Source organism: Dendropsophus ebraccatus, chromosome 1 (assembly GCF_027789765.1).
Source record: "Dendropsophus ebraccatus isolate aDenEbr1 chromosome 1, aDenEbr1.pat, whole genome shotgun sequence".
Classification (NCBI taxonomy): Eukaryota; Metazoa; Chordata; class Amphibia; order Anura; family Hylidae; genus Dendropsophus; species Dendropsophus ebraccatus.
In genome coordinates, this window is record NC_091454.1 from 118,965,942 (window position 1) to 118,988,737 (window position 22,796).

General features: G+C 43.5%; 1 protein-coding gene across 1 annotated transcript in view; it reads right to left on the reverse strand.

The window, feature by feature from the left end:
- Positions 1–585: 585 nt before the first annotated feature.
- Positions 586–22,796, reverse strand: part of CDHR3 (cadherin related family member 3) — a 49,469-nt gene continuing 27,258 nt past the window's right edge. The window contains exons 10-19 of the mRNA XM_069956132.1: positions 16,156–16,258; positions 15,966–16,064; positions 14,592–14,821; positions 14,100–14,271; positions 12,599–12,849; positions 9,332–9,507; positions 7,731–7,744; positions 6,248–6,276; positions 4,760–4,808; positions 586–1,142 (exon numbers count right to left, since the gene is read on the reverse strand). Coding sequence (XP_069812233.1) covers positions 790–1,142; positions 4,760–4,808; positions 6,248–6,276; positions 7,731–7,744; positions 9,332–9,507; positions 12,599–12,849; positions 14,100–14,271; positions 14,592–14,821; positions 15,966–16,064; positions 16,156–16,258 — 1,476 coding nt within the window. The 3' untranslated portion in view covers positions 586–789. The remainder of the gene's footprint in view (positions 1,143–4,759; positions 4,809–6,247; positions 6,277–7,730; positions 7,745–9,331; positions 9,508–12,598; positions 12,850–14,099; positions 14,272–14,591; positions 14,822–15,965; positions 16,065–16,155; positions 16,259–22,796) is intronic.

The window sequence follows — 22,796 nt, forward strand, 5'->3', positions numbered from 1 at the left end:
TGCACTTTTGGTTGAGGTAATAAAGGGATTATTATCAGATACACATTACCCCATGTAAACAAGGTATGAGCAGCCAATAATGAAGTTAATTGCCAGTACTAATGGGACAGACCAGAAGAGTACAAGTAAACTGAGTGTGAATGATCCAACTTAATAGATGCTCAAAGGTGGGTTGTAACGAAAGGCTACAGGTTATCAAAACCTAGCAGGTATAGCAGGCACATGGGGGATTAGTAAATTTATATTCTTAAAACAATACATTTTAAGAAATGCTTGTACAATTGAAATATGTTTCATTTAAGACAATGCATCAGTATAGACTTAATTTTTGGTGACAAAATCCCTTGATGTGTAAAGGAAGGTGAGTTGCTTTTTACTCAATATATTTTGGGCTATATTTTATTTTGCACATAGTTTCACTGCTGAAAGCACTAGAACATCATATTGCATGTTACCCCAGGGGACTGTACATGGAGCAGCAAGTTATGCTTTTGGACACATCTGTAAATCTTATAGTTATCAATTCTTTATCATTAGAGTTTGATAATATACACATAAACAAATCTTATTCATATTTATGTGTCTTATATGCTTAAAATACAAAATACAGGTAGAAAAAATAATATAATACCATAAAGTGCTGGATACAGCTGAAAACTTTCACATTTACAGTACAAGTGTAAAATTCCACACAAGGTTTAGCTTTTATTGTCATGTTATTGGATTCAGTGCGAAGTGAGAAGAGTTTTCAGAGAGGTATATTGTTGCAAGCTAACAAGGTTTATTTTGTTAAGCTGGAGTTTTGGGAATTTTAGGAGATACTCTGGGAGAACGTCCTGGTGATATTAGGGCCCTGGTAGGCGGACCTTTAGTTTCGGGTTCCATATTGGGTTGTTTAGGTGTTTGTAGCTTGTTTGGTGTTCCAGGTATTGCAGCGATTGTTCCATCTTCTGCTTTATCTGTATTACTGGGTGTCTTGACCTTTTTATTTGGGGAACCTCTTGACAGTGCTGGTGATTGTGTTTGCTCAGGGGGATTGATTGGCAATTGCTGTGCGGCTGGCACTGGACTTAAAGGCTGCTTTGTGTCCTTCCATCGTCTAGCCCCAGACTTTGAATTGTATTCATAAATATTTCCTGTAACTACAAGCAGCAATGCAAGACTTTAGTAGCAATATTATAGTAATATGGAAATTACTGTAGATGTATCATATGAGAACTGTAGTTTTAGCTTCACTTCAGAATAAAATGACATTATTTATAATGTGTTAAAATACACAATAGAATCACAAAAAGTTATACACTCTAATATTCCAGGATACCTTGTAATTTATTCATGTAAATCTCTACTAGGGTAAGTAGTGGGTGGTTCTTCTTAGTGATAGCCCTATGTGTTCATTGTGTTCTTATGGAGAGAGCTGTCCCCCATAGAATAGGACTGCCCACTTGACCCCTAAGCCCAGAATTATCACATTATTTATCAAATAATTATTTATAATGTATTAATATGTACGTTAATAAATGATAAGTTATAATATATCAAACTACACGGCTCCTCCCTGCTCCATGAAAAGATCCACCCTCCTGCCCCATCTATAATAGAGCAACTTCATCTTTTAAAAAGTGTCTTTATCTTTAAATAAAGATAATGTACAAAACTAACTATAAAAGAGATAATGGGATTGACTTCTAAAAATAAGCTGGCCATGATATTATAAGCATCTCTAAAGGTCTCCATACACTTTAGGGGTTGGTCAGGTGTACCCGCCCCTCACAGGTGGGTGAGATAACTAATGGCCGGATGATCGGAGGATCCTTTGGCCGTCAGTTATTGAAGATGTGAGACCAACTCATAGTAATTAGGTGTTTCAAGGGGGGGGGGGGGGGAATACACCTGGCCATCTATCTTCACTGCAGCAGCAGTTGTATCTAATGCTAATGGACCAGGTTCACTAGAGCTGAAGCAGATTGAGTGTGATTTCCCCCTACCCCATTTTTGTGACTTTTCATTGGTCCGTGACATATTTTTTATCCAGGGCCTTAGCTAAGGGGGGGGGGGGGGGCAGGGGTGTAGCTGCCCCGGGCGCCGAGACCAGGGGGGGCGCCATCACAGGGAGCAGAGAGAAGGATGACAGTGAATGAGGCAGCCTGGAAGCCTCCTGCTCTCTGTCAGTGTGAGGAGACAGGGGACGATTTTTGCTTGATCAAAAAAGGTATTTCCCATACTGTACTGTCTCCTGGCTGCTGTTTAGCTATAATTTGCGCAAAATTGCGGCGTTTTTACCGCGATTTTGCGCAAATTAGGGCTAAACAGCAGCCAGGAGACAGTACAGGAAAGAGATGGTGAAGGACCTTGACATGTGACTATGATGTCACCACAGGTCCTGTATGTACACTGCACTATGGAGGAGGAGGAAGAAAGAAGCTACTGGTGTGTGGGAAGGGGTGCCTGTCTGGGGAGGAGATCCAGGGGGGGTACAGGGTGACACTTGTCTGGGATGGGGGGACACACACAAGAGAGTTGGGTCCAGTGTCTATTTAGGGGCCCTTTAATAACTGCCCTATCCAAATATATATATCACATTTATATAAACCTTACCTACTATCTGCAGGGGTAGGGAAGCTTAGCTCTCCAGCTGTTGCAAAACTACAACTCCCATCATGTCTGGACAGCCAAACTTTTAGCTTTGACTGTCCATGTATAATGGGAGTTGTAGTTTTTCAACAGCTGGTGAGGCAGGGTTCCCTATGCCAATCTATAAAGCACCTGTACCTGTCATTTTTCTAAATGATTTCTATTTTGAATTTTGTGAGGTTATACCTTACTGGAGGTATTACTGCTGTGGTCTCCGCTGCTGAGTAGAGTTGATGGAACCTCAGGAAATCCTAGGTTCTATAAAACTCGACCACTCATGAACCTGCCGCATTAGATTGCTGATGCCTTCCTGGTCCATGGGGAAGGAGGAGACATCCCGGGTACCGACTGGAATTCCTATTACCTAGGCTAAATCCTGGAATTCCAGTCGGTACCCAGGCACTCTCCTTCTTCCCCACGGACCGGTAAGGCATCAGCAATCTAATGCGGCAGGTTTGTGAATGTTCGAGTTCAATTGAACCTAGGATTTCCCAAGGTTTGATCAACTCTACTGCTGAGCGTACCTGTGCATTAGGAGACGGCACCATAGAATCACATTACACTGGGTGTCACACTGGAGATAGATCAGGAAGCTTCGCCTCCTAATTCACAGGTACAGACAGCAGGGAGCGGAGACAACGGCGCCTCCTCAGGTACAGACAGCAGGGAGTGGAGACAACGGCGCCTCCTCATGTACAGACAGCAGGGAGCGGAGGCAACGGCGCCTCCTCAGGTACAGACAGCAGGGAGCGGAGACAACGGCACCTCCTCAAGTACAGACAGCAGGGAGCGGAGGCAACGGCGCCTCCTCAGGTACAGACAGCAGGGAGCGGAGGCAACGGCGCCTCCGTTAAGGTACTTAGGGACCAAATTTTAAATGGGAACATTCCAGGTACACAGTAAATATGACATTATGTATCACATATTGTGAACCCCACACTAGTGCTGCCAGTAGAGATGACCGAATTGCTCATCTAAACAATCTCTGATCTACACTTCATAAAGGCTACAAACACACTTGGCGTATCCGCAGCGAGACTCGCTGCGTATCCCGGCCCTATACTTCGTATACTGCGTATCCCGGCCCTATTCAATGGCAGACAAACATGCAGCAGGGATGTCCGCAGCCTGCCCCTTTAACCCGCCGTCTGCCGGAGACAATACATTACTGGGACCCCGCTCATGCTTGCTTTGGCGGTTCCTGGCATGTCCCGCTCGGCCAATTAGTGCGCTGCCCCGCAGTGCACTGATTGGCTGAGCGGGACGTGAAGACACCGGGAACCGCCGAAGCAAGCAGGAGCGGGGACCCGGTAATGTATAGTCTCCTGCGGGTTAACAGGGCGGGCTGCGAGTTTGTCTGATATTGAGTAAACAGGGATGGGATCCACAGCGAGTTTCGCTGCGTATTAGCAGCGAGAAACTCGCTGCGGATACACCAAGTGTGTTTGTACCCTAAAAAAAAAAATATATATATATATATATATATATATATACATACATGGGCCCCCCTGTTCTTACTGCGCATACGGGGGGGGCGCCAAATTGAATCTTTGCCCCGGGTGCAGGAGAGCCTAGCTACACCTCTGTTTTATCTTTGAAGGGGAACTATCAGCAGGTTAGAGGCATCTAACCTGCTGATATGTCCCCATAGGGCACAGGGCGCTGAGGATGAAAGTAAATTTCCCAACTTCATCCTCAGCTCTGTTTTCGGGATGTCAGCAGTTTATTTAATATGGTGATGAGGCATTTCAGTGCACAGGGGATGGGGCTACCAGCTTCAGTGCACCAATCCACCCTGGCCAGCCTGCCCTTCTAACTAATATTAGTAGAGCACCACCCCAATACTCATTAGGAGGGTGGGCTGGCATGGACTAATCGGTACACTGAGGGCATTAGCCCCATCCCCAGTGTACTGAAGTGTCGAATTAGCATATTAAATAAACTGCTAATAGCCCAAACATGGCAGCAAGGATGAAGGTAAGAAAATTACCTTTATCCTCAGCACCCTGGGTCCTATAGGGACATATCATCAGGTTAGATGCTTCTAACTTGCTGATACTTTTAAAGGGAAAGTAAGGTATTAATAATACAAAGGTCAGCTATGAACAGATTATCTATAACTTACTTGGATCGACTGCCTCTCCATCGAAGACAGTGTTTAACTTGGTCATTTCCTATAAAATGAACAGCAATGGTTACTGTAATCATGTGCTTTTGTAACAAAATGGAAAGAAGACAAAGACACCTCCTTATGATCTATCAAAAGTAATTTACTGCAATGGCTAAAGCAAAATGTTGTCATGCTGTACATTTTATATTCTTTTGTTCTATTTTGTATTGTTACACTTTATTTTCTTTGTTTTAAAAAATGACACTAACACATTGCTTTACTAAAGTTATATTACTTTGTATGCTCACAAATGTGTCCCATACAAAGAATATGGTATAGAGATGTTCATTGTGTCTATGCCAATGAGGCTTGCTGTAAAATATGTCACTAAAGGAATCATAAAAACAACTTAGGCAAGATGGCTGCCCCCCCATAATAATTTACTAAGGATAAAATGTTAAAAAGTATAATATGAAAATAGAAACAGATAAGAAAAACAAAAAACAATATCTGACTCTGATCAGTTAAAACAAATCTAGGTGTCACCCCCTTTTTAACTAAAGGGTATTAACAATTTTGTCCACATACAGTATATATCTTCTTGCATAAACAGCACCATCCCTGCCCTCAGGGTGTGTGTGGTATTACCATTCAGCTCTATTCACCCCAATGGGACTGAGCTAGAAACCTTAACTTTTAATGACTGTTACCACATATTTGTCACTTGATTTAATAAACACACAACACCACAGTCGGTGGTTAGTATTAAGTTCATGCGCCGTTATCGAGTGTAGTACACTCTCAAAGTAGCTGACTGACTAACTAATATCACACTGTCTAACTATATAAGGACTGATGGTGGAGTGATATGAAAACCAGCCACCATAGCACCTCATCTAGTTTAACCCACACATGGGCGTCATCGGTAGGAGGCGTCCTGATGACACCCATGTACTGTATAGGTGAAACTGCAAGAATGATGCAGTTTGTGGGAAAAAAGCGGCCAGGATAATCCCTTTTATGAATTCAGCTTTTTCTATAACAGTTGGTAAAGCTGTTCTATAGTCATTCTCCTTTGTTCTGTGCCATACAATTGTGTTGGGTTCTGCTATTAGTAAGTGGAATTAGAAACCTTTAATTATCAGCCATTAAGTAGTAATGTTACTGAGGCATTGTGGGAAATAAATGAACACATTTTTACTAACTGATTAGTAGAGGAGGAAATGTTGCAATAAAAAGCATACCTTCCTGTGATGTTTTACAGGCTAATGCCGAATATACCTTTTATTTATTTAAGATCTACAACTATTCTATTACCTACTTTTTATCCTTAGTACAACAAACTTTTACAAAAACTGGATTTACTTACCAGATTTGATGAAAGTTTGTTCCTAGCATCTACTACTCTTTCAGTAAAATAATATTGTTCAGTTTCTTATTAAAACATTTCATTCCTGAACCTTATTTAGGCTTTTTATATGTTAAGATACATGTAAAACTTACCCAGAAAACATCCTGCTTAACTTTCTTTTCTATATAAAAAAACAACAACAACATAAGTAATAGACTAGACTATGGATGCATTTTAGAGTCATTAATAGGGCTGCAACATCTGAACTACCTACTTGCATCTACTGAAGTAAGCTTACCTTTTAAAGGAACCCTATAGTAATGTAAGTTTAGTTCAGGATGGTCCTGGTGTTATGGTGCTTTTTTCCCATGACCAAAAAAATCTGTGTAGGGCCATAGCCTCAAACCTAAATTTTGTTGTATCTCAGCTGTGTACAAATGAACCTTTATATCAGCCTTCTAACTACTGACAAGTGTTTAACTTTAGCATAGCAGCATAGCATAGTGAAAGACATCTTCCGTAGCATATTGCCTATATTAAAAGTAGTAGTTTAGTAGTAAGAGTAGTTTAGGAGGAGCTTCATGTAGAAGCATGGTTTAACTTCCAGCTGACTGTCACTCAAGCAGGGATAATGATGGGAGTGTGGCTTTACAGGCTTCAGCACTTCAGGAACTTGGGAAAGCCTGACACTTTGCCCCAAAGAATATCTATTATGGAAGCAGAGATAGATACATGAAAGATACCCTGTGTCTCCTTGACTTAGCAGCTAATAGTGGCAGTGGTAGCTACCATAGAGGCAGGGAAGGCGGTTGCTATGGGGCCCGTGGAGGTAGGGCACCCAGGGAAGTTAAGAGCCTCCTGTGTCCTTTTGCTTAACCCCTTATGTACTGCAGTGTGTAAGTGACCCAGTGTCTCTTACATGCTGCAACACAAAAAAGGGTTAACAATTAGCTCCCTGCACACACTGCAGTAAATAAAGGGTTAAAGGCAACCTGTCACCTTCTGTGTCGGGGTGACAGGCTCCCGACCCCCCGCTACAGCCCTCTATACTCACCTGATCCCGCCGGGTCCCGCTTCTGGATCCGGTCGGGTCACGGAGATCTCAGCCGCTGCAGCCCGGCGCGCGTGCTGAGAGATGAGTCCAACGCTCATAGAGAATGACGGAGAGTCCAGCGCTCTGTCATTCTCTATGAGCGTTGGACTCATCTCTCAGCGCACGCGCCGGGCTGCAGCAGCTGAGATCTCCGTGACCCAACTGACAGGTTCCCTTTAAGCAAAAGGTAGTCTGCTCCTGCACCTATGTATATAACCATGAGGCTCCTAATACTCTGTTATAGTTAAATACAGTGGATGGACAGAACAAGCAGACATTGGCTTTCTCCTCTGCCAGTCCTTGTTTTGCCACATCACCGAATATATATATATATATATTTTTTTTTATATAGTGTGTAGGAGGGCCCCATACAGTTTTTTGCTATGAGGCCCCATGAATCCTAGCTACGCCCCTGAATAGTGGTCAGCAGTTTGTATCCTGAATTGCAACAGGTTCCCTTTATGTTCCAAATCCCCATATTTCAGTAATGAATATATTTCATTAGGGTTGTATAAAATAAGATTTACATAAGTTCCACATACCTGTTGGTTTTATTCTGGAAAGGAATAGACAAACATATTAATTCAGGATAACGTAAGAACAATACATAAAATATATTTTTCACACTGATAATTATTTAGTAAAACACTGAATTTATATTGCACTTATTATGTAAAAATGTTCCGCAGCACACCAGCATACGTGTGAAAGGTGATTTATTCCAAAAAATACAAAGGAGTACAAAAGATGCGACGTTTCGACCTCCTCACAAGATCATTATCAAGCAATGATCTCGTGAGGAGGTCGAAACGTCGCATCTTTTGTACTCCTTTGTATTTTTTGGAATAAATCACCTTTCACACGTATGCTGGTGTGCTGCGGAACATTTTTACATACTTTTGGGGATCCCCGAGCCAGGGGACTGACTCTGTACAGCACCTGCTCCATGAACCTTTGGATGTGCGGCTTCTTCCTGTTTCTTCTATTGCACTTATTAGCAATGTAATTTCAGTAATTGCAACATGCTTTTTTTTACCACTGAATGTAGATTTTGTAGTGTTACAGGAAAAATCTCTGCTAACATAGTTAAACTTGTAGGAATTGTCAAGGTGAATATTTTTGCAAATATATTCATTTAGTAAACTTGCCTCCTTCTCTTGATATGCTGCTCTTTTCTTTCCATTGTTGACAGTGATTTGTCTAGGTTACCGACCACCACTCTGGTCTAAAAGCAGTGGTTCAATACTGTGCCAATACACAGCAAAGCCAGCTACTGCAGCAGTGTTAGGCTGGGTTCACACTACATATATTTCAGTCAGTATTGTGGTCCTCATATTGCAACCAAAACCAGGAGTGGATTAAAAACACAGAAAGGATCTGTTCACACAATGTTGAAATTGAGTGGATGGCCGCCATATAACAGTAAATAACTGGAATTATTTCAATATAACAGCCGTTGTTTTAAAATAACAGCAAATATTTGCCATTAAATGGCAGCCATCCACTCAATTTCAACATTGTGTGAACAGAGCCTTTCTGTGTTTTCAATCCACTCCTGGTTTTGGTTGCAATATGAGGACCACAATACTGACTGAAATATATGTAGTGTGAACCCAGCCTTATAGAGTATACAATAGCTAAAATCAACAAAAAACTATGCTACTGTAGAACAGCTTTACCAGTCATGTTCCACAATCCATATACTAGTACATTCCCTATTTGCTATCTATCCCTATACACCTCTGATACTTCTGATCAAAGTTTTGAGGAGACAGATTAGTGACAGTACTTGCCTACATTTTTAATATGATTATTGCAACAGGTCAGTTTTGTACACATGCTCTCATTCCTGCATAGACATTTTCTTTATAAAGTCCCGTTCTCATGAATGAATGGCCCTCAGTTAGTAAAAATCTACCTACTGCTTGACAAATATAACATAAAAATCTATTACGAATAATCTAATATCTAATAAGATTATCATATATGGTGAATACAAGGTATAAACTATGCAGGTTTCCACTGTTACTTTGGTCCTGCAGACTGTACATATGACACCCTTCAACCATATATGTTTATTAGACCAAACAGTAAGCATGCAGAGAAATCCACCCATGGCATATATGTCTTCCATAATACTCACAATGGTTCAGTGTCTGGTTTGGTTCGTCCATTGCATGGGCAGTACTTTGCAAGCAAGTAAATCAGCAATCCAAGAAATCCAAGTAGGAGTAAAGCACCAATTGTAATTACAAATGGTACATACCATGCCAATGGAGAATACACATTTTTAGATGAAACCACATACACAGCACTAGGCTGTAAAAAAACAAACATATTTCGGATTAGGCATCGACAAGTATAAAAAGTTTAAAGACAACAAGGTCTACACTGCTGTTTGGCAAATACAAGATGACTATATAAACCATATGTATACATTTGTAATTTCTTTTGTGTTGTAATATAGGAACTATATGAAAGAGGAACCAGCAGCATCCATGTCTAGATAACTATGGAGACAATGCTGATCAAGCTATACTGACATACATAAATGGCACAGATATCAATGGGAAATTAGATAGAGCTATATTATGTGGCAGTGGATAACTTAAAGAGGGCCTGTAGGCAACCCTTAAAATGGGGAACTATCAGCAGGTTAGACAAATCTAACCCACTGCTGTTAGAAGTGTAATCCTCGGTCCAGAGCACCGTTAGGAGCACTGTCCCACCCCCACCTGCCTGCCCTCTTCATTGATTATCATTAAAAGAAGCAAGCACATCTAGCATCTTATTTGTTGGGGAGGGTGGCTACAGGTTCTCTTTGAATGGAATCTGCAACCTAGATAAGTGCTAGAGGTTTTTCAACTCTTCACAATCAGTGACTGTTCGCACAACAGTGAAAGGGAACAGGGAGAAGTATTGCATTGAGAGGCAATTCAGTGCCCCAGTTAAACTTCTTTTATCTTTCAGACTGACATACTAAAGCATTTTTCACATTATTGTGCCCATGGACAAGCTAACTGCAGGAACCATTACTCCCATTGCTACCACTGCTATCATTGCCATATAACCATCTCTGCAGTTTAATAGAGTTTTTAGGCAACAGATTCCCTTTTAATTGGTATTCGTAAAATAAAGGTCTTTCTTCATCATATAAAAAGGTATACAATTTTTCAAAATAATTTTCTGTCATTTCCTTATTGTTTTTCAAAACCTCTGCTAGTTGTCACTGTATTGGAACCTGTGCGTCCAAAGCACGGCCAGAACAGATTTATATCCACAGAGAATGGCAACAAGCAGGCATCTTGACAAATGTGAGAAAATGATTCAGAAAGTATTTGGAAAAAGTTGAACCTTTCATTATACAAAAAATAAGATTCATTTGCTAAAACCAGTCTTGAAAAAGGCACGTCGGTCATGTAGCAACCCTGCCCATATTTACGCTAGTCATGCATTAAATGTTAGCTCCATCATTATAATAGTGCCAGGTTGCGGACTTGTGGTATGTGGAATAAACATAATTATCTTTGTCACCTAGAGAGCTCAGTAACAAATACAGTGTATCGGGTTTCAATAAAAGCAAGCATTTACACATCCTAAAAGCGTTAATCCAACTTCAGATAAAATATGATTGTGCTAGACCGTGAACGTTAATCTACAGGTGACAAATAAACTAAGGTAAATATAAGCAGGTATCACTGCCATTAAAAACATCCAGGAGTATCAGTGTGGAAAAGTACCTATGGGCAAGGTGTCTACTAAAACTATTCTGTACTTTACAGCTAGATGAAACTATATCTCCTATTTATACTGCTAGACATCTTCTGTTGGATCCTATTACAAGATCTGCTTAAAACATGAAAGAAAAACTTATATTTGATTCCCTACCAAAATGGTGGATTTGCAAATGTAGTGTTGGTACCCTTTTCTGTTGTTATGATGAATATGGAAGAACGGCCCACATGTTCCATCCATCCATCAGGCACTTTTGCATGAACAGGTTTTTAAGAATAATCCATTTTTTTCCTCAGACCTTAACAGTTATTGGCATGAAGCTCAGTAATATATTGGTGACTAGTTATCTTATCGGATAAAGTATGCTAGTATGTGAAAGGCACTAGCCTAAGTGAAACGTTTAGGCTACCGTTCCATGGTGACACAGTGTCACCTGTAAGCTATAGCAAAATGACTTAGGGATAAAAACAGTTGTAATTAACCTTATGGATGTCACAATTAAACATGTTTAGAAAAAAAAATGACAGTTCTCAACTTCTACAGTAATAAAAAATATAGACATCCATGCATGGAATCGTGTCATGTGACCTCCAATCCAGGGGGGTCCACATATTGAAGAAGTAGTGTGCACGTCACCATAACATGCTCGGCGGGCGCAAATATAATGTTAGCATTACTGTTGCAGTCAGTGTTAGACTAGGGTATATGGTGCCCACCAATGAAGAACCAGTGAGAAACAACATGTCAGTCAGTGTCTGTGCAGGTTCTAAAGCTGGGGGCCCACCGGAGGATCCTCTGGTCCTCTAGTGGGCCAGTCCAACACTGCAATCAGATCAGGAGGGGTTTATTAGCAAAAAAAATACACACACATATATATATACATATATATATATATATATATATATATATATATATATATATATACAGTTGTACCTATGTTCTTGAACTTAATTGGTTAAGGGGGGCAGTTTGAGAACCGAGCAGTGTTTTCACATAGGAAATAATGTAACTGTGTTTGATTGGTTCCAGCACCCACCAATAATTACCTACAATACTCATTTATTACATTGATTAGTGCCCAGTGTAATCTCTGCAGTACATTACAGAGCAGCTCTATACTGCTGCACTGGTGGTGCACTGACTGTACTACTACTGTACTGTATATGTACTCCAGCAGTCTTATACAATACTGTATAGGATGCTAGATGGTGGGGCACTGACTGTACTACTACTGTACTGTATATGCACTCCAGCAGTCTTATACAGTACTATACTGTTTGTGAAGCCTCACCAGTGCTAAACTCACCACGTACAACCCACCATCCACACTTGCAAAAACTTTCTGATACTGAGCAAAGTTTGACTTCCGAACTTTACTTCAGAGTGAATTTTCGTTTGAATTCAGATGCACTCTAATACCAAGGTATTACTGTACTTTAAGACTGTGTGCCAAAAAAGTGTTCGAGAACCAAGCAAGTGTAAAGCAAACTTTCCTTGAAAATGTTGTTTGAGAACTGAACTGTTTGAGTTCAGAGCAGTTGAAAACCGAGGTACCACTGTATCTATCTATCTAAAATATCATACCCCTTTATAAACATGGTAACCTAGACTGGTTGGACTTTGGATGAAAATTTTCAACAAATTCAGGTTTCTGGTAAATCATCTACATACTTACCGTGGTAGTTGTTGCAGTGGTGGTTGGCCCAGGGACATAGACATTAATTAATAAAGACACAGTCCCAGTTTGTACAATTCCCTTTGGCTGCGGAGCATTTGCCATCAAGTTGCCATCAGTAATAAAAACTCTCAGGTTATATTGCCAAGTAGTATCCCCACCGTTAGAGTAATCAAATGGGAGGGCAAGGATCAGACTGGTGACATTGGTGCCAGAGGATGGTGAAAAAACGAAATGGTTGTTTATATTGCCTAAAAAAGTAAGAAGAAACATAATCAAAATCTCTTGGAAAGTTTGAGAAGTTCAGCTCAATGTTCAGGTCCTTCAATCTTAAGCACAAATGTAGATTATTGCTGAAAGAGCAAAGTATTATAGTAAAAAGAAAGACACTACGGAAAGTTGAAACTGTCCATTAGTTTGAGGACACTGCTCTACAACATCCAGCAATGTAGTTTTCATGTGACATAAAGGCTGGTTTCACACTGGCTATAAATTTCATAAAAACGCCCAAAAAATGTTGTGGCCAGATGTTAGCTGTGAATCAATGGACTTTTATTAAATGCCATGCTTAAAGTCAAAAACACCAGAAAAAACGCCAAGATAATGTTTGACAGTTTTTCTGGTGATTTTTAATTTGGAGGCCAGAAAAACTCCTTAAAAAAGCTGTGTTTTTTTAAGACAATAGTAAAGTTTCAGAACTCCTTTGAGACACGAATGCCTTCCTGTACAATATAAAACTGTCTCAGATGCCATAAGATAACATTACATTGCCGGAGGTCCTAGAGGTGTAACCTTAAAGCGACTCTGTATCTACAATCGACCCCACACAAACCGCTTCTACCTTTTAATCCAAGATCTGTCCTGGGGTCTGCTTGGCAGGTTATGCAGTTATTGTCCTAAAAAACAACTTTTAAACTTGCAGCCTTGTGTCAAATTGGCGTGGCCTAGAGTCCCTCCTCACCATTAGGAATGCCCCAGGCAGGATTTTACGTATTCATCACCTGTAAGAACACTGCACAAGTGTTGGATCGTTTAGGCATCTGTGCACTATTCAGACAAGTGATGAATAGAAAAAAACCTGCCCAAGGGAATTTCTAATGATCAAGAGGGAAGGGAGGAGGGACGGAGGGGCATTGCAAGCCTAGGGCACAGACATTTTAGGCCACCCCAGTTAGACACAGAACTGCAAGTTTAAAAGTTGTTATTTAGGACAATATCTGCATCACCTGCCGAACAGACCCCAGGACAGATCTTGGATTAAAAGCAGCGATAAGAGGGTACAAGTGGTTAGGAGGGGGTAGATTGTGGGTACAGAGTCACTTTAAACCGATGAAATCCTTCCACTTTCACTAATGCCTCAGTGAAAGTATTTGAAAGCTAGGCAGGACCTCACAAACTTTCCAGAAGCTATGGAATGGCAATATAATCGAATTTGATGTATACTTAAACGAAACACAACCATATATTGCACAATTTCATCTTTATTAATGGATTGTTGTACCTGAATTAATAAAGTATTGAAAAGAGGTGGGTGCAGAATCCCGATCTGTACATGTAAGCTTGAAATTCTGAATGTTTGTACCCGTTGCTTGATTTGTAGGTACATACAGTGTGTATGAATTTGGTGAACACACCGGTTTTTCATCATTAGCCTCCAGTATATTAATAGTTACCTAAGAAAACAAAAAAGGAAGAAACCTATAAAATAAGGACTATAATAAACAGAATGTTCAAATAAAACTTTGGTCACATTTTTATGATTTGTAAAATATAGCTGGGCTGGCCTTGTGCAGAACTATTTGGCTAAACCACCTTCCCCCAACACTCTTCATGTTCAAATTCTAGCCATTGAAAGGACAGCACCACCTTCTTAAAGCTATAAAGAATGCATTTTGGTAAAGAATTATTCATAGTTTTGCTATATCTAGAAAAAGGTCACATTTCTGCATGATGTTATTTTCCTGGTTGTAAATTGTAATCTATTAAAGCTTACTTGAACTGTAGTAAACAATGATCCGGAATCTGTAGCTTTCACAGTAAGTGTATATTGCTGTGTTGCTTCATAATCTGCATAATCGGAAAGCACTAACACGCCAGTATTTGGATTTATCCAAAAAATGCTAGTAGCACCCAAAGTGCCGCCACCACTTTGAATTGAGTAAGTGATGCCTATATATGGGTAGTCTTTGTCTGTCGCATATATGTAACCAATTAGTGTTCCAGCTGTAAAGACAATAACATATACATTATTATTTTATATTCCACACTGCGATTGCACATAGAACATCAACATATGTTATTTGATTCTTATATAAAGTAGCCTTTGCAGAGAGCCCTCAATATAAGTTGATGAAGAATATCTTCAAAGGTTAAATATACTGATAAGTTTTCTTTGTTATTAAAAGAAGGTTACCCCTTTAAAATAAAATTTTGGGGTCAATCAACCCCTTTAAAATATAAATTAATTAACCTCTCTTCGGGAGCTTCATAGAGGTTTAATGGATCTGCGGTGCACACGCGTTGCCCGCAGCTCTATTCTGCAGGGATGTTCACAAGATCACCTTTTCTCACCCCAGCAGTCCACGCTCTGCAATCTCTTAGTTATGCCTATTTTTGTGCATACTCTGCTTAGGGTATACCTACCCTATAAGGAAATACCCCAGTTTATGCATCAGTTCATTGAGTATTTCTAACGTTTTGTCAGGACAGGGGAGGTAGGGACAAGACACCACAGTGAGCCCTGATGCTGAACCCACCAACTGTCCCTACCCACTTGCCTTAAACGGCCCTAGGCAGCCGCGGACAACCACAAAGACGTTTCCTGTACTAGATACGTGCACACAGAACAAGACAGACAAACAGAATAGCGGATAGTCAAACAAGCAAGGTAAGAACCAAACGGGCAGCGAGGTATAAAATCAGGTTACATTCGAATAGTCAAAAAGTCAAGCCAGAGGTCAGGTAACAAAGTCAAGCAAGCAGAGGGAGTTAGGACGGGGAGCGCAGGGGGAAGCTGGGATCAGGGTGTTAATCTAATAGCCAACGCTGGGACTCTGCCTTAGCTTTCTTTTATGCTGAACCAGAGCCCGGTCCAAATCCCCATTGGACCGGCGCTCAGATCTTCCAGGTTCCAGATAGGAAGAGAACCAGTCAGTCTAAAGACCTACTCAGCTGGAAAAATCAAGTCTCCCAGTAAATCAGTTTAACTCCCGCATTGCCAGATAGCTAAAAGCAAGCGGGTGTGGCACAGAAGTAAAAACAGGCCCAGTTCAGACCAGGTTACTGCACAATCCTGACACGTTTATTATTTGGCTGTTAATTCACTATATGATATGTAGTCCCATACATTTCTGCAGCAGTTACTCACATGGGGAAATCTCAGACACATTGAACACATATGAAGAACTGTTGAATACTGGAGGATATTCATTGACTGGAGTTGTTTTTATATACACGAAAATACTCTCTGAACAAAAAAAACAACAACAAAAAACAGCATTAATTGTATTCCAGTTTACAGAGGAAATGTTTACAGCACAGAAACGCACATAACTTACTCTTGTAATTTGGATAGGCTATGTCCTCCACGTCAATTGTTAAACTATATTCATTGCCTACACCTATATTATTGGGGTCTTCAAAGTCCAAATTACCTGTCAGCTAAAAGTAAAGAATTGTTATACATTATTATTATTATTACTACTACTACTACTACTACTCATTATAAGGATTTTTACAAAATTAGCAACATAAGATGATTTTGAATATTCCAAACATATATCCAGTGGCGGTCTTTGGCACCAAGCACACCAAGCGATCGCTTGGGGCCCCCAACATCCAGGGGGGCCCCCACGCCCCGCTCTTGTGCTCAAGACCACTGGACGGGGCTGCTGCCCCGCTCGCTGCTGCCATTTGAACTGTAACTATGAGCACTCGTAATGAGCGCTCATAGTTACATGCAGCAGCACTGACAGGGCAGGAGACATTGGCTCCCTTCCTGTCAGTCACTCTTGTGGCCGCAGGAAGGGTTTTCCCTGCGGTCACAAGTGGCAGCTTTGTCCTTGTGGTGCCGGCGCTCCAGTGACATCACTGGAGCATCGGCGCCAGCACAAGGGGAGCGCGGCCTCTTGTGATCGCAGGGAAAACCCTTCCTGCGGCCACAAGAGTGAAGAGAAGAGGAGACGCCCAGACCCAGGTGAGTATAAGTGTTTGTTTTATTGTGTTATATACTGTATGGGAGGGGGAGCACACAGGGGTCTGTTTAACTGGGGGGTCTATATAAATCGGGGGAGCACACAGGGGGGCTATATAACAGGGGGAGCACACAGGGGGGCTATAGACTACTGGGGCTTCACAAAGGGGTCTACATACTATTGGGGGCAGCACACAGGGGGTCTATATACAACTTGGGGCAGCAGAATGGGGTCTATATACAACTTGGAGAGCACACAGGAGGTCTATATCCAAGTGGGGGAGCACACAGGGGCTATATACTACTGGGGGAGCACACAGGGGTCTATATACTACTGGTGGGGCACACAGGGGGTCTATATACTACTGGGGGAACATACAGGGGGTCTATATACTACTTGTGAGGCACACAGGTGGTCTATATATAACTGGGGGAGCACACAGGGGTCTGTATACTACTGGGGCAGCACACAAGGGGTCTATTTAATACTGGTGGGGCACACAGGGGGTCTATATACTACTGGGGGAACCACACAGGGGGTTTATATACTACTGGAGGAGCACACAGGGGTCTATATCCAAGTGGGGGAGCACACAGGAGGTCTGTATCCAAGTGGGGGAGCACACAGGGGGGCTAAATACCCCTGAGGGAGCACACAGGGGGTCTATATACTAGTGGGGGAGCACACAGGGGGTCTATATACAACTGGGGCAGCAAACAGGAGGTCTATATACTTCTGGGGGAGCACACGAGGGGGGCTATATATAACTGGGGGAACACACAGGGGTCTATTCTATATACTACTGGGGGAAGCAAACAAGGGGTATATACTATTGGGGGAAGGACACAAGGGGTATATACTACTGGGGACAACACACAGCGGTCTATTGTTTTGGAACGTGTGTCGAGGGGGGGGGGCCCCAGACACAACTTCGCTTGGGGCCCCAGAAATGCCAAGACCGCCCCTGCATATATCCAGCCCTCAACTAAATCATTTGTGGTATGTCCAGCCTATTGTAAGTCTTTTGACAGTCTGTACATTCTCAAAGCCACAATGCAATTTGCAAAGCCTAAACTGGGGTGGGGCTACATGGTAATTCCTGGCCACACAACAAGGTGTCAGAATGTCTCGTGACCCCTTCACTCATACAAGGGAATGGGGTCACACTGCGACCCACAGGTGCAAACAGGGAGTGAGGCATAGTGATATCTTGTCACTCGACTAGGAATCGCCATATAGACCTAGCCCTATACCACGCCAGGAGGTACAGAGTTTGCAACAGGAAGATTCCCTAGGTTGCAGTCTTCAGAGCAGTCACTGTAACAGTAATGCTGTAGGACAAAAATTAAAGTAGCAATCTTTAAATGTCAAGACAATACATACATTTAACAATTGTGCTGATATGGTTCCCAGAATAATAGTATAGAGCTTGCCGCATGTACCAGCAGTGGCTGCAGCAGTAGCTTTAGTAAGAGAGGCAGGGAGAGGGGCAGCAACTAGTCATCTGGGCAGGAAGTCACACGTGACTAGTCACTGCTGTCTGCCTGTCAGCATGCAGTGCGGGGTTGATTGACAGGCAGAGAGACCACTAACAGGCCTCTCTGCCTGTCAATCATCCCTGCACTTGCTGATTGGTTCCCTTTAAATCCCATCACTGCTATATTTACTATATATGTAACTCTATTACAGAAAATAAGATGAAGAGTGGCACTACAAGTTCCAGCGAGTGGGTGCCTGTAGACGTAGTCTGTGACCAAAGACCTCCGATAACTATGTACATACGATGATCCACGGTACTCCAGTTTAGTGAAGAAAACCGAATTAAATGTGAATTAAACAGAAACCTAATGCAACACAGCAAAAATCGCACAACGCACTTGAAAATGGCGGGAGCACCGCCAAAACGTTGTGCAATTTTTGCTGTGTTGCATTATGTTACTGTTTAATTCACATTAAATTTGGTTTTCTTGGGGGGGGGGGTGGCGAACCGCTGATGAGGAAGGACGTGTGGTAGCTGAGCTCCCGCTCCACACAGCTACATTAGCAGACCCAGAAATATTTTATGTCCTGAAATTGGCCGAGAAGCATTTTGAGACCCAGCTGTTTATCCCCCCCGCTGCCGACTGGCTCTTAAACCCTGTGCGCCCAGCCCCGGTACCCATCGGAGGCTGCCGCCATTACCTCGGCTTGCCCGGGAGACCCGCCGCTGCTGCTGCAGCTGCCGCCGGGAGTGCCTGGTACCTCCCTCCTTCCTGGGACTCTAAACCCGCGGCGGAGACCTTGCCCCGGCGGGTGCCGACGCTGACGAAAAGGTCCCCCCTCTCTCAGCAGGGTCCCGCTCTGCCCTGCCGCTCATTCGAGACCATCGCCATTGTCCGGCCCCGACCGGGAGTTTAGCTGAGGGGGTAGCTGTCGCCGGGAGTGCCTGTATTCTTCCTCTCACCTGAGGCTCCCCATCCTGGTGAGCCCGCTGCAGTGATCCGGCTTCGGCAAGTGACAAGACCCCTGAGCGCCGAGAAGATCTTCTGACAGCCGGGTCTCCACGTGGTGAGTCGCCATTTTGCCCATCATAGGAAGCCCCTGCACAACCCTCTCTCCACCTGCTGGCTGCGCTCTGGCCTGCTCAAATATCCAGCCTGCCTATAGAGATAGAGTGGACATTGTAGCTTACCCCTCCATGCCCATCTCCCCTGAGGGTAACCTCCCTGCAGTCAGTCTAACACCCTTAAAGAAACAGCACTTTCCTGAGCCTGAGAGTGACCTGTCTGCAGCAAGTCCAGCTCTCTTAAAGGGGCAGCAACATATCTCTGACTCTGGGGGCACCCTGTCTGCAGCACGTCCAGCTCTATCACAGGGGCAGCAGCACATTTCTGACTCTGGGGGCACACTGTCTGCAGCAAGTCCAGCTCTTTCACAGGGACAGCGGCACATCTTTGAATCTGGAGGCACCCTGTCTGCAGCAAGCCCAGCTCTCTTAAAGGGGCGGCAACGCATTTCTGACTCTAGGGGCATCCTGCCTGCAGCAAGTCCAGCTTCATTACTGGGGCAGCACCACATTTCTAAGTTTGGGGGCTGCCTGTCAGCGGCAAGTTCAACTCCTTTAAAAGGGCAGCAACGTAATTCTGATTCTGGGGGCAACCCATCTGCAGCAAGTCCAGCCCTATTGAAGGGGCAGCAACGCATCTCTGACTATCTGATGCACGCTGCTCCTAAGCCCCAACGTAAGAGAGGACAACAAGTAACAGGTGTCCAGAAAATGTCTTGTTCCACTAGAGCCACGACCAAAAAGGATGGGAATTGGCCGCAACACACGGACTCTGATTCTGATGCCTCACATGCGGGGGGGACCTTCGCAGCAAGTTTTCCGTGATATGCTCTCCCAACTCCCGACCAAAGAGGATTTCCAGTCCCTCATTGCTGAGGTCAGAGAAGCGTGCAGAGTTGAAATTGCTGAGATGAACAAAGATATCCACCATATTTCTGAGCGTGTTGACATTTTGGAAGATGATCATGACTCAACACGCACCTATATCGGTCAATTGCAATCTACTGTCTGCTCACAAACAGCCGCCCTGGAGGATATGCAGAGGCACGTGGAGGATTTGGATAACCGGGGACGGAGGTGTAACATCAGGGTCCGTGGGCTGCCAGAGACGACTCAGGATGATGACTTGATCTCTACCTTGAAGGGCTTGTTCAATATTATCCTAAAGGAACCGTCTTCTCACAAAATAAAGTTTGATAGAGCGCACAGGGCCCTGCGGCCCAAACCAACCTCGGGCCCCCCCAGGGATGTTATTTGCTGTTTACACGACTATACTGTTAAAAAAAAAATTATGGCTCAAGCACGGCTGCTGCGCGACTTTGATTTTGACGGTGCCCCTGTTCAGCTATACCCAGACCTGCCCTGGATCACTTTACAGAAAAGACGCTTCCTACGTCCTCTGCTCACCACCCTTAGGGATCACGAAATTCAGTACCGGTGGAATTTCCCCTTTGCCCTGTCTGCTAGGAGAAATGGTCGCTCCGCGGTACTACGTACATTGGCGGACCTGGCAGACTTCTGTTCCAACTTGGACATACCTGTCCCCAACATCTCAGAGTGGTCAGTTGCCCCTCCTCCCCCGCCCCCTCCTGCGGTCTGGGAGAAGGCCCAAAACCAGAAGAGACGCAGACGATCAGGAAGTTCTTCTACAACCCCCACCCAGGGGAACGATGTCTAGATCTGATGGACTGTGCTACTCCGGAGTCTTATGCTGTAGACTAGTTGGCTTCCTTAAGCCTGTCATTCGTTACATAGTTTGATTTTGTGGCCTATACCCTCCCTCCTGATTATTCGGGTCTAAATTCACTGTCTTCTTACCATAGCTGTGTGGACAAGCAATGTTGGAACAAATGTGGTTTTGTTACATGTTTATTTCTCATGGTATTTCTCTCTCCCCCCTCTGGGGTACCTGTTTTCAACCTGCTGGTCTCATTCTATAGAATCCATCGCTCCTGAGACCTTCTTAGGTTGTTACTCCCCCTGTCCTGATATGTTTGGTCAGGATGAGTGGCCGTGTGCCTGGGATCCTTTTGGGTCCGTACTAGTTTTGTCTTGTTTTAATGTGGTTTGTCTGTTTGTTCCCCTGTCCTCCTTTCCCTCAATCTTTCCTTCCAGGGTTGGTCCAAGTTCTTCAGTTTGGTCATCTGTTGCCAGAAATGCCTCCCTTCTCTACTCGCTGGATTTGGGTAAGCCATTTCATTTACTTGTCCTATCTTTCCAACCGTCCCGATGATTAACTGTGTTTCCCTGAATGTCAAGGGCCTAAACTCTAACTCTAAAAGGCGCCTGGCCTTGAGGGAACTGCGTAATCTCAGAGCGGACGTGGCTTTCCTACAGGAGACCCACTTTGATGCCTCAGCGAACTTCCAATTTGCTAAATTTTCCTTTCCCACGGTAATATCTGCCTCAAGGGGGAACAAAACTGCAGGTGTGGCCATCTTGTTTTCGCACACATGCCCCATCACCATATCCTCTACTTATGCCGACCCAGGAGGGAGGTTCGTAATTGTGGAAGGTACCATACAGGGTAAACGCCTAGTGTTTTGTAATGTTTATGCCCCTAACAGGGCACAAATTCCTTTCCTCCGTAGAGTGCTTGCCCGACTCTTTAAGTATCCCCCAGGCCCGAGATTGGTAGGAGGTGACTTTAATGTTCCTTTTTTTGAGCTTACTGATAGGCACTCTGTGGAGGGCAGACCTGTTTCAGCTGACCAAGCAAAACTGTCCAGGGAATTCCGGAAACTTGTCCGCACCCATGGATTGTATGATCTCTGGAGAATAGACCACCCTACGGAACGGTCTTACACTTTCTTCTCCCACCCCCATAAAATGCACTCCAGGATCGACTACTTTTTTGGTAATATCCCTATGGTCCGTGTTCTCCAGAGTGCCTATATTGAACCAATTTCATGGTCTGACCATGGCCCCATCCTGGTTTGTTTGAAGGACCTCCTTACCCCTACCCGTCAGTGCCATTGGCGGTTAAATGAAAGTCTACTAAAAAATCAAATTTCCAGGGACTCTATTAAAAATTCCATAGTTAATTACTTTCAAGAAAATGGCGGCTCAGTGTCCTCTGAATCGATTTTGTGGGAGGCCCATAAGGCTGTGGTTCGGGGCCACTGTATAGCCCTGGGTGCGCGCCTGAAAAAGGACACCCGAGTAGCCATGGAAGAGGCCAAGAGTTTGGTTGTTGCCCTGGAGCGGACTCTTGCTGGGCGCCCTTCGGTGGGTACTCTGCCTCGGCTTGTGGCGGCGAGGGCTCGGCTTAAGGAACTGGCTCTGTTTAAAGTGGAGAGATTGCTTCTCTACTCCAGACAACGCTTTTATGAAAAGGGTAATAAAGCCCACACTCTTTTAGCCAGATTATTGAACGAGCGCTCAGCCGCCCCGTCTCCGCAGGCCCTAAGAAACACCCAAGGGGTAGTTACCTATCATCCACGCGAGGTCTCGTCGATCT